The sequence below is a fragment of the Varanus komodoensis genome, unplaced genomic scaffold (genome assembly GCF_004798865.1).
Source record: "Varanus komodoensis strain SLA01 unplaced genomic scaffold, ASM479886v1 scaffold28, whole genome shotgun sequence".
Classification (NCBI taxonomy): domain Eukaryota; kingdom Metazoa; phylum Chordata; class Lepidosauria; order Squamata; family Varanidae; genus Varanus; species Varanus komodoensis.
The window spans coordinates 10,264,493-10,276,641 of record NW_025335727.1 but is presented as its reverse complement, the minus strand read 5'-3'; the positions used below and the strand labels follow the sequence as shown (position 1 = coordinate 10,276,641).

Here is a 12,149-nt window from a genome sequence, read left to right as displayed (position 1 = left end):
TTAAGAAGTAAAACATTGTTAAGTGCTTTTGTTGTTAGTATAAATAATATATTGTAGTTATATCCTGACTTTTCTTCTTTCTCAAGAAATCCAAAACAGCTTAGGGTCTATAAAACTGTTTAGTCTTGCCTGTAAAACTGTTCTTTAAATATCAAAGGATATTAAAAAGCTAGGGCTAACTACATGCATTATTCTTGTCCTGAGTGGCATAGGACTGAAATTATGCATAGCAATGAAATAAAGAACTTTGAATGGTTACAAACACTGGAATGCCATGCCTATAATAATCCAGGAATAAGCACTTCTTACAGAAGATGCAGACAAAAAATCAGTGTTGTAGTCATTCCTGCAAAAGCTATAATCCAGTCAACCACAGTAACTTTGTTCTATTACAAACACAGGGCAGTAGCAGCATCCTCAGCCCCTGCATAGTTGAATGCTGGAAGCAAGCCATTAGCAAGCCTTCTTCCTATCCTTTTCTGCTTTCAGTGACTCCATATTAGTCATGCCTATAGCTGGGAGCAAATGCTGTGTGCAGGCTGTATCCAATGCAACCTCTGCTTTTAAGCTTTAGGTTTATAGGAGTAAAGTGGATTGACTGTAGCCTGAAGTGCCTGATACTGCCTAATCTTGAAAGCTAAGCAGGGTTGGGCCTGGTTGAAATCTGGGAGGAGGGGGGATATAGAAATAATGTAATAAGCACAACAAAATGCTGTCTGAAACTCTAAAGTAGCAAAGTCCTCTAAAAAGTCATTTGAATCTAAGAAAACAATGTAGGGCAAAGGTTAAGGAAGACAGTGGAAAGTTTGTTAATAAAGACCCAACTCCAGTCTAGCATTTCCTCCTAATATGATGCTCTTGAAAGGGAATCATGAGTGCACAACAACAATCATTAAGTTATCTATAACTGTTTTCCCCCCCAAACAGTCCCACTAGCTGCTTGGGGTGAGAAACAGCTGCTGGAATCAACTAAGAAGGTTCTGGCCTGCTTTCTCCATTCCCCGACTCTACTCCGGCCATGGGGAAGGCAGAGTAGGGGAGCAGTTGAATACGGAAGGGAAATGAAAAGGAGAAAGGGAAGGAGAAAAGTGAAACAGAAAAACATGGGAGAATTGAATGGATGGGGTGTGGGTGTGAGAGGAAGGGAAGTAAGGAGTCTGCTGGTCCTGCCAAGGTCTTTACTGGCATCGCTCACCAGTGCCATGCAAAGACCCTTAGAAAGTTTCTAGTAAGGGAATATGGCTCTCCTGAACAAAGTTTCCCACCACTGTACTACCAGAATCCCTGTTTCCCACTGGATTCTATATCCTGGAGCAAGGCATGTAGCTGCTGCATAAACTGCTGAACCAATACTTTATAATTTGCAAGCACTCCCAAGAGCCTTAAAGAAGTATTTGTGTGAACTGAGAGAGAGGGACAGCTGTATATCTCTGTTTCTGTTCCTCCAGCCAGTAGTTACAAGTTATATAGGATCTCTTCCTCCTCAGCATGGGGTAGAAGAGCTGAGTGTTGCCCTCCAGATCCTTTTAGAACAAAGGTGGCATTTTCCATCACCACCCCTTATTGAAGATTTCTTGTCTAGTTCAGATCATTTATGATAATCATTTTGGAAAAGATCTGTGGATAATGGATAATTCACAGAAATATGAGTTATCCTTTCAGTGCATAGGTACTTCCAAGATCCATTTTTAAGAGTCTCTATGTGGACGAGAAATATTATCTTTGGAGGGCTCCCAACGACAGCATGAAGGAAACGCTAGAAATTATCATGAAAAGCAAGTCAACGCCGCCCTGTGTCTCCGTGCTCCTTCCTGTTTGAGTGCAAAATCTATTCGGAGAGTTAGGAGTAAGAACACCTCTTTCCCACAGCATCCAATGCTGTCCCCTCCCTCACTCCTCCTCACCTTATCCCTTTGAAGACCCTGAGCCACTAAAAGGTTCCAATGGTACAACAATGGCCTCATTCTAAAGATGACATTTTTAAGTCCAGTGTGTCACACAAAGCAAAACATTACTCGTAGCTCGTAGCACGATTCTCTTAAATAATTCCGTAAATAGTGATGAACTATCCCCTATGAAATGGGCTTCCAAGGAAGGTGGTTGAGGCCCCATCTGTGAGGGTGTTCAAGGAAAGACTGGACAACCACATGTTGGGGATTATATGAGCAGAGCCAAGTGCAGCCAAAGGTCAGACTAGATGGCCCCTTCTGACTTGCTTTGTTTCTATGTTTCTTTCTTTCTTTACCACAGATAACTTGGTAGTGACTGGTGAAACTATATTCACCTCTGATGATACCTTGCTGTCCGTCACAGGGAAAAGTTCAGTAGGAGCCAATCGAGGAGAAGAATTCTCAGATGACATATGGCAGAAGCTATTGTTTTCTATGTTAGCACTTTCTTCTTCAGTTATTGCTTGTTTACAAAAGGTGCTGGGAACCATGTCTTCTGCACTGGAACAACCACAAATAATGTCAGCTCCTTCAGGTTGTGTTGGAGCACTTCCTATGTATTGAAGAAAAAGATCATGTCAATTTAATTTCCTGGATATAATTTCTCAATAATTACTGTAAAGATGGCTGCTATTACACAGCCGGGTTATCCAAACAGAAATGCCAAACAGAGGCTGAAATTTGCACTGAAACCATTGCATTGCACAAACATACAAGAGGATTTGATTTTCCCTCTAGTCTTTATTCGGCATTCCAAATTCAATTTATTAAAAAGATTAATGAGAAACCTAGACCACAGAAAGGTTGCAGATTAAATGACAGATACTTAAGAAATGTCTGCAATGTGCCCATTTCAGGGATGATAAGTTCAACTGGCACCTCTAAATATCCATGCTGCTCTCCTGCCTAACCACACAGCTAGCAGGAACAAGTTTATATATGTCTGGAAGGAAAAGGTAGCTGCCTTATTTATTTAATTTCTATACCAACCAACAGCCAAAGCTCTTGTCCTGGTAAGTTTAATACGACATCGGTTCTGTACTACAGTGCTCTACTGGGCACACTAGCAGCTTTTCTGAAGATATGTCCTTGAGAATAAGCACAGCAGTTGCCTCTTGGCACTGCATCCAAGGGACAAAACATTATATTTGCTTATAAGTTGTGAACAAGCAAAGATAATGCACTCAAAAAAGAAAACAACATTGACACAGGAGCTGCTTTTACAGTGAAAGTAAGTGTTATAAGCTTACCTCTAGGTGTTTCTTCATGCTTATCATGAGGAAAAGTTAAACACTTTTCTTTGTTGACTGCAGAAGAATGAGGTGACCTTGTGGAAATAGTGCCAGCTTGTGCCAGAAAAATGCCTGGTTCAGTTTTCTTATTTTTTGACATGGTACCACTTGAGATAGAAAACAAAAATTGGAACACAAAAATGACCAGATTGCCACTTTAAAGCATCTTCCTAGGTTACATAGGAGATGGAATATATACCTTGAATATGCATATAGGGAATGAACTTTAATTATTTCAGAAGGCTTTTAGCACCATGCAAATTGAGACTATGTGAACATTTTATTATATTGAAAACATTTGATATTTATTTTGGATTATGGTTATAATTACTATTTCATGCTATTCAGAATATTTGATGATTCATTTTTGTATTTTTAACAAAAAACAGAAACAGAAGTAGAAAACAATTTAGAAAACAAATAGGGAAAAGAAACCATGTTAAGCATTCTAAAAACTCTGCTCTTGATTTCATATCCCAGGGATCTTGAACCTCTTTCTGCCCAAGGGTTCGATGTCAAATGCAGCTTTGGAGATACTCTCAAGGACCAGGCTGAGACGTCTTACTGCTGTGAAAAGGTATATGATCTTTCCATTATACCCTTAGCCATATTCTGATATGAAAAAAATCATACAACTGTAAAGCCAGCAACTAGGATGTAGATCAAATGTTGCTTGTGTAAAATACATGCACCAGATGACTTCATAATTTGAAATTATTACCTATAATCAGTTAGCTCATCAGAACCAGCTTCCATCACTACAAAATTAGCCGATTCTTCTGGCTCCTCATCACAAGCCTTATGAGAAAACAGACATATATACATAAATACATAAAAAAATTCTTGGCTCACTCCAAGGTACTCTAGTTACACTGGGCCAAACCCATCTTATCCAAGCAGAAGTCTTAAAAGCTGACATCAAAGTCAATTACTAATTTTGGCCCAGCATAGACAGTGGCACATGGCATAAGCATGTGTTTGTTCAGCATTTGTTTTTTAAAATGCGAGGGGCTATGATTCAGTGACTGACAAACCCAATGGCATAAGCACTTTCTGCAAATGAAATTCCTCTCTCCCTTAGCATATCCCAAGGTACCAAAAATACATATAAAGGCTAGACTGAAGTGAACCCTGACTAAAAATAAACCCCAAATACTGGCTAAACTTATGTAGGCATACAGTGCATGAAAATATGCTACATTCTGGAGTTCATTTGTTGTATGTTTGGATAATGTAAAATGCATAAAAAACTGAAATATTTGAGCATGTAACATGGCTCAATTTTAACTGCCTCAAATATTTCTTAGAAAGGCAGAGTATAAACATTACAAATGATTCAATCACTTCTCAAATATATGCTATTATTTCTATCGGTAATGCCATTAAACTCATGTTTTGTTCATTTAACTATGGTTAATTGGAAAAATGCTCAATTCTGCTAAACTCATTTCGCTTTTCTCTACCTCCCTATCCCACTTTATCTCACCAGATATTAATGTGGCCAGCTATTAAACAGCCTATCAACTGTCAGGGGATAAACAGGAGTCAAATTGCATGTGCAGGGTGATCACATTGTAAATGGTTATGCTAGGTATATTTGTAAAAGCTATTAAGTGCAATGAATAAACCTGGCCAGGCAAAATATACTTACATCTTCAAGGATCTTGATTTTCAGAGAGGGCTCAGAGTTTGTAAGAACTGCCTCAGGCTCATCTTGTTCAAAAACATTTGTCCAGTACTTTTTCATTTCTTTAGCTGAAATTAAAATTAAATTTCAACCTTTGTTTATATTCTACATTTGTACTCAATAATTCCTGTGCTGCTGTGAAATAGCTGTGACAATAATTACAGCTTGAAGACACACTAGCCCGGTATTTGGAGAGATTTCCTTCTAAGACTGAATAACCCGGGTAGTTACAATAGTATTGTTTTGTATTAAGTAGGAATGGCCCTATCTAAAGTCCTCATCTGCACAGATCCAAGAATAGGGAAATACTGGAACAGAAAGTCATATGAGTACCAGATTACAATAGCATACTTTCAGAGAAAAAAAGTAGGGAGAAACAGAGTAAGACTGGTAGTAAGAGATTATTTAGATAACGAAACAGGATTTTTAGGATTTATCTGGACAGCATATTTTTAGTTTCATACTGTAATATATAACCTTCAGCCCAAGGAGTCTTAGAAGAAAGACAAGAGTCTTTCTTGGATCCAAGAATACCATGTGCACCCTAAGGGCACTCAGGTTCACCACACAGATGCTACATTTATTAGGTCAAAGTTTAGATCCAAAGTCCAAGTGAAGAAAAAGAAACAAAGCACAGAAGGGGCCTCCTGGGCCATCTAGTCTGACCTCAGCTCCAGCCAGCTCCACTCATGTAATCCTTAACGTGTGGCTGTCTAATCTTTCCTTGAACAGCCTCACTGATGGGGCCTCAATCACCTCCCTTGGAAGTCCATTCCATATTCCAGGAGTCCTAACCATCAGGAAGTATTTCCTGACATCCAACCTGAATCCTGGTTCCTTGAGTTTTGCCCCACTGGAACACATCCTGCCCTCCACTGCAGGGTAGAACAGATCACAGTCCTCCTCCACATGACATCCCCTCACACACCTATAAGTTGCTCAAAGATCCCCTCGGAATCTCCTCTTCTTCAGGCTGAAAAGACCCAGTTCCTTCAATCTCTCCTCATGTCATCCTTCCCAACCCAGCTACCATTCTTGTGACCCTGCGCTGAACCAATTCTAACCTAGTTATGTCTCTCCTATAACGTGGAGCCAAGAACTGGACACAGTACTCCCATTGTGGGTGCACCAGAGTCGTGTAGAGTGGTATCAACACCTCCCTAGATGCGAAAATCATAATTCTGGCTATATATCCAAGGATGGCATTTGCCTTCTTAACCATCACATCACACTACTGGCTCATCTTCAGCCTGCTGTCAACAGGTACCCAAACCCTAACCCTTCCACAAGTGCTGCTCTCAGGCCACTTGTTTCCCATCCTGTACCTGTGGCACCATTCCTGTGTCCCAAGTGCAAGAATATCTGCACTGTAGAGATATAGATATATAGCTAGAGATATAGATAGATAGATAGATAGATAGATAGATAGATAGATAGATGGGATATAAATAAAACAAATTTAAAACATGTTAAGGTGGAGCTGTGGTTTCTGGTCATAAAAGCATGACTGCCTTCTTGTGTCAAAAGTATAGGAAGCAGAGTAGAACTGGATCCTGGATATTCTGTTACCACCTCTAATCTGAACAGTACTGTTACAAGTATTAGAGGTATCCAGAACTCCGCTAGTCTCCTCTCCAGGGATTGTCCTTTGCCCGCTGGGAAAAATAGACTGCCAGAAATCTCAGACAGGGTTTCATTAGCAGTAAGGAAGGAAAAGGGAGCATGTTCCCAGCTTTTCCCCTTAACCAAGCACATATGCAAATGAGACAAAACCAAATTACTTACCCCAACAGAAAATTAAAGGGTGAAACAGATTTTGAATAAAGAATTTATCTTAATTTATCTTATGGATTCTTCCAATATCCGAGATCTTAGGCAGGTAAACCTTCATCTTATCTCTTTGTTCTTGCTTGGTATTGGTAGGAAGAGAAATGAAGGCTGGACTAGTAATCCAAGCTGATACCTGTAGGCCCAATCTTTCTCTATACTTACTTCCCCCAGGACTAGTTCACACATCTTTCAGGGTTGGTTCACAATCATCCAGAGAATGGGTTCTCAGGACAAAGGAAAAAAGGTTCTACTTCAAATTTCCACATCACAACGCTAATCTTTGGTTTGAATTGTGATGTGTCAATATGTGACTGCCACGTTAATCACACAATGGTAGCCCTCACCTTAGTATCAAGTTCATTAAGCCCCAAGCTTGATTAACCAATCAAATCCTTCAAATGGCTTATCTATGGGGAATATAAACTATAATAGACTTTAAGAAGCCCAGCTAACCTTTAAAATAAGCAATTGCAATATCATCTGCATCTTCCATCTCCTCTCCTTCCTCTTCTCCAACCCAAGTATCAGGAATTTCATTTACCAATGATTTTTCAAGTTGCAGTTCACTGACTATTACATGATCTGGCAATTTGTCAACTGGAGTTCTATAAAAGCAGAAAGAAGGCAAATATTTTAAAAATACAGATTACAGTAGTATCACACTGTTGTACTTCTTTGTCTGCACAATGTGACAGAATTTTGTTCTGACTATCTGCAATGCTCAGCTACTTCCAAGAATGGCTGTGCAATGTTAAATTCTTGTTGGGTATCAGTCACAGTCTACTGAGTTACTCAAGTGCAACAGAAAACCATGGTTCTTCACAACACTATTCATTCCAATAGGTTTTCCCCTCAGTGCTCCAGAAATAACCATCTATAGAAACTGCTTGGTATTCAGGGCTAATAAAATGAAATAATTAACTACATAACCAATAATGTGATACCCTAAGATACATTGATTCTTGTTATTTCTTTTCTAATGAACATTTTGGAAAACTCCTGCATTTTTCTGCACAGGAATATTATCTAATATTATTGTATGCATACCTTAAATATGTATTATTAAACGAGTGATTAGATTAGAAAATACCAGTGCCCCTCTTATATCATGACAAACCAGTGAATACCTTCTATGTTTCTTTATCAATAATCTTTCCATATATTTCAAGCTATCTTCTTTAAATTCAATTTCAAAAGTTTTTTTCACAACTGGTGGACTTGTCTGCACCTGACAAGTTTCTGAATTTTCTATAAACACACAGAGAAAAGTTTTTAGTGAGCATTCAAATGCAGTGTGATAATTCCATCTAGAACACTAATAGACTCGATGGAATAAATAAAAAAATCCTAAGGCTATGATTCAGAATAGCGATGTTCACATGTATAAAGTATTGCTCCTGTTATTGCAGGACAATCACAATCCAAGCCTTTACACACAGAAACTGCATGCAGGTTTGGCAGAATAGTTCCCCATGTCCCCACCAACCACAGTAGGACAATGTCATTCCTATTTCTAAGCTTTAAGATGACATTTATGTTATCATACTGGTACATTTTTGCTTCTTCTTAGATGTATATAAATGAATAGTTATAATAAAGGTAAAGGTATCCCCATGACATTAAAGTCCAGTCATGTCTGACTCTTGTGGGTGGTGCTTATCTTCGTTTCCTAGCTGAGGAAGACAGCGTTTGTCCGCAGACAGTTTCTGTAGTCATGTAGCCAGCATGACTAAACACCGAAGTGCACGGAACACTGTTACCTTCCCACCAAAGTGGTACCTTTTAATCTACTTGCATTTGTATGCTTTCGAATGGCAAGGTTGGCAGGAGCTGGGACAGAGTACGGGAACTCACCCTGTCTAAGGATTCAAACTGTTGACCTTTCGATCTACCAGCCCAGCGGCTCATTGGTTTAACCCACTGTGCCACCGAATCCCTATAGTTATAATAGTTATAAACAAATTTAGGTGACAAATACTGGCCCCTTTTTCTTATGGGCCTTTTATAATATTTTCTAATTATTACTTAGCCACTATTAATTGATACCTGATCCAACCTGACATGAGCGTTCTTCCTTGGATTTCTGAGAGTAATTTCCACTTCTCCACTGATTTACAGCTTCCTGAAAGTACCTTGAGGATTTTTCTTCATCAAACGTACCATGCAATAAAGACCCATATTTCTGGCTTTCAGGCTTGCCTTCTGTAGGTGGTGCCATAGAAGTTTCCTGAATTTTGAGAACTGATTTGTATTAAATGAAACCCCCTTTACACCAAATGCATAAGAAATGTCATATAAAGCTTCTATATTTAAAGAACCAGGGATTTAAGAATAAAGTAGTGCTGCATAGGCCTTGTGTATCAACTTGTGATGGCCATAGTGTAACCATACAATTCCACATTCAAAAGTCTCTGACCACACTGATTCTAATCCAGTACAGTTGCACACACATAAAATTCTTGAAAATCTGGTAGAATATGTACATAAAAGCACCGGGTTATGATAATATACACATACCACTTAATGTACAAGAAATATTATTCTGGACTATAAACCAATTCATGAACTCAAAGATCTTCTCCAAAAAGCCCCTAAGGATGTATTCAGACAAAGCGCTGTGTGACCCAAGGCCACACAGATAACATCTACAGCATAACAGAAGCAATTTATGATTCATATGCCTGGAAAATGCCTCACTACAAATGAGGAAAAAGCCACAAAGCTCTGGCTGTATCCACAGAGCAACCAGAGCACATGTTACATTCTGTACATGAATATGCTACACGACAATACCACTGCAAACTCTATTTTAGAGATGAAAATCCCACTGATTTCAGTGGGTCTGCTCTATGTATTAAATAAAGCCAAATTTAGCCCTATGTTCGATCTAACCCTAGGCGAACCCCGCAGAGAATTTCAGCTCTTGGGCAGTATAGAAATGAAATAAAACAATACATAAATGCTTTTAATAGAGGAGAACAAAACTTTATTTTCTCTGACAAAATATGAACATATTCATTCACATTACACAGAAACATATATCTCCCTCTTCCAGCGCTCATGCGTCACTCAGAGCGAAATGGGTGCTGCTCAAACACCCTGTGGTGTGAGGAGGACAAGCAATGATCCAGTAGACTATCGCCACTGCTCATCTCCCCCTCAGCCTAACCCAGGGGACTCTCAGGTCTCTCAGGGCAGTGCTAGGGCTTAAGAACTGAGAGTTCTAGCCGACCCCTCTATTTCAAAGCCCTAAGCTTGCAACTATAAACCTCAGCAACAACCAAGCCGATCATTCTGAATTTATTACTGAGGTTTACCTGGAGGGAAGCACACATGCAGCTCTAGAGATAGGGAAAATGGAAAGGTATAAAAAGTTTTCAAGGCTCCAAGAGGATATTTAGAACAATATTCCAAGAAAAATTAAGTACTCCACATATTAGCTAAGCACAGGTCTCCCAATCCAGGATCCAAGGACTCATCAGTTGAAAATCTGGTTAGCAAAGGTGAGGCAACTGGGCAGCTCCCAGCAACACCCCCCGCTTGTTTTTTCCTTAGCTCAGACATTTGACAACTCCAGGCAGATCTCCTGTAACCAAGCACAGGCTTACTCCAGCAGTGTTCACAAGCCCTTTGAGGGAAGGGGCAAATTCACAAATGAAGGCAGCTGAGATCATTCAAGCCCAATTAACGCAATCTTATTCTGGCTTTTGGGTGCGATTATCAAACAATGATTTTCCATAGCAAAATGTCTGGATTACCTTAGTACTGAATGTTGGCATTTTTGGTGAAGGAAGATCTAATGTATCCTCTAAAAAGCTATTAGCTTCCTTCTTCTGTTCATCACTTATAAAGTCATTAGATTCAGGATTTATTGTTTTCAAAAACTGTTGTGCAGCCTTCAGTTTCCCAACTGAAACATGTGCTTTTGCCTTTGGACAAAAAAAATAATATGTTAAATTCAAAAGAAACAGAGAGCATTGAATTGAACTTTTTGCATAACCAATAAAAGGAGACTTCAGACATACTGGCCTAAGTTTGCCCACTGCAACAGGCCAGGATTCTCCAGGAATTTATTGGGGTTGATCAGTGTGCTAGCACATGCTGCCTGATCTCTCCCACTCAACTCCTTCTCCTACTCCTCACCACAAACTTTCCAGCTTTACTCTGGCTTCTTGTCTTGTAACTCTTGTAACTCCTCACTGAACAAGCTGGAGCTGATGATTTGTTCTTGTTTTATGTCTCTGGCTTGTTGGAGGATACACAAGTGAGAGCTCCCAGTATAACTGTCATGATACACAAATCATGGTGGAGGATTTGTGGTTTGTTCAGTCGCTCCCACTTGTACCAGGAGTAAATGGGCAGTGTGCACCCACTCCCTGCACATACACAATAACCAAGTGGTTTATGTTTCTTCCACTTGAAGCCACCGCCTGGATTTTCTATCACTGTACAAAAGTAGTTGCAGTCAACAAGCAATTTCTCTTGCACTTTCATGACTTCTATTCAGGATTTGGCCAAGAGATTCTCACCCACTATTGCAAGAATCTGGTTAGAATGAAGTGGGTTAGACAAAGAGGCAGGTGACTTACTAATTATTGAAATATTTTAGAACAGAACCACTTCACACCAGACAAAAGAACTAAGTTAGCACTAAATAAAGTTGGGAATAATAAAAATGTTATAATCCCCACTGTCTTGTTGCTTCAGGAATTTATTCCCAAAGATATATCTCAAATGATTAAGTTGATTAATGAGAACGCATTGGCATCTTTGAAGTTGAGTTTGTGCAGTACTATAAATACACCTAAGCTGAATATTAGATCTCGGACTGTTTGTTATACATGGGATTCTTCTATCTATATCCCACAAGTAGTTTGGAGGGAGTTCCTCCCAAGCACAAATATCCTCGAAAAGGATGCAACTTCCAATTAGAGAAGGTGGGTTTGGCTTTCCAGGTATCACCTTACATTACCATGCCTATCTTCACCAGTACTAAATTTTGGTCTTTTCCACTGAGAATGAATTTTCTGCTTTGGTCAGCTCTGGAAATCTTTCAGTCTAGATCTGATCTCCAAACAGCATTAGGTTCTTTTTATTAATTTTCTTCACTATTTTGTTGTAAACGGTCCCAAAACACCAGTAGATGGGCAGTCTATAAAAGCCTTAAATAAAAATGAAGCCAGCCAATTTTTCTCTGCGGTGGCGCCCAACCTATGGAATTCACTCCCCAAAGAGGTCCGCCTGGCACCGTCGTTACTGGTTTTTCGGCGCCAGGTAAAGACCTTTTTATTTAAACATCATTTCAATTGTTAAAACATATGATCTGGCCTGGGCAACTTCTTCTTCCTTCTCTTTCTCATCCTATATTTTTATTTTATACTGATAATTTTA

General features: G+C 39.3%; 1 protein-coding gene across 1 annotated transcript in view; it reads right to left on the bottom strand.

Annotated features, from left to right (window-relative positions):
- Nucleotides 1–12,149, bottom strand: part of ZBBX (zinc finger B-box domain containing) — a 32,858-nt gene that overhangs the window by 7,705 nt on the left and 13,004 nt on the right. The window contains exons 7-14 of the mRNA XM_044434405.1: nt 10,636–10,687; nt 8,805–8,987; nt 7,886–8,006; nt 7,212–7,363; nt 4,893–4,996; nt 3,963–4,039; nt 3,200–3,348; nt 2,246–2,502 (exon numbers count right to left, since the gene is read on the bottom strand). Coding sequence (XP_044290340.1) covers nt 2,246–2,502; nt 3,200–3,348; nt 3,963–4,039; nt 4,893–4,996; nt 7,212–7,363; nt 7,886–8,006; nt 8,805–8,987; nt 10,636–10,687 — 1,095 coding nt within the window. The remainder of the gene's footprint in view (nt 1–2,245; nt 2,503–3,199; nt 3,349–3,962; nt 4,040–4,892; nt 4,997–7,211; nt 7,364–7,885; nt 8,007–8,804; nt 8,988–10,635; nt 10,688–12,149) is intronic.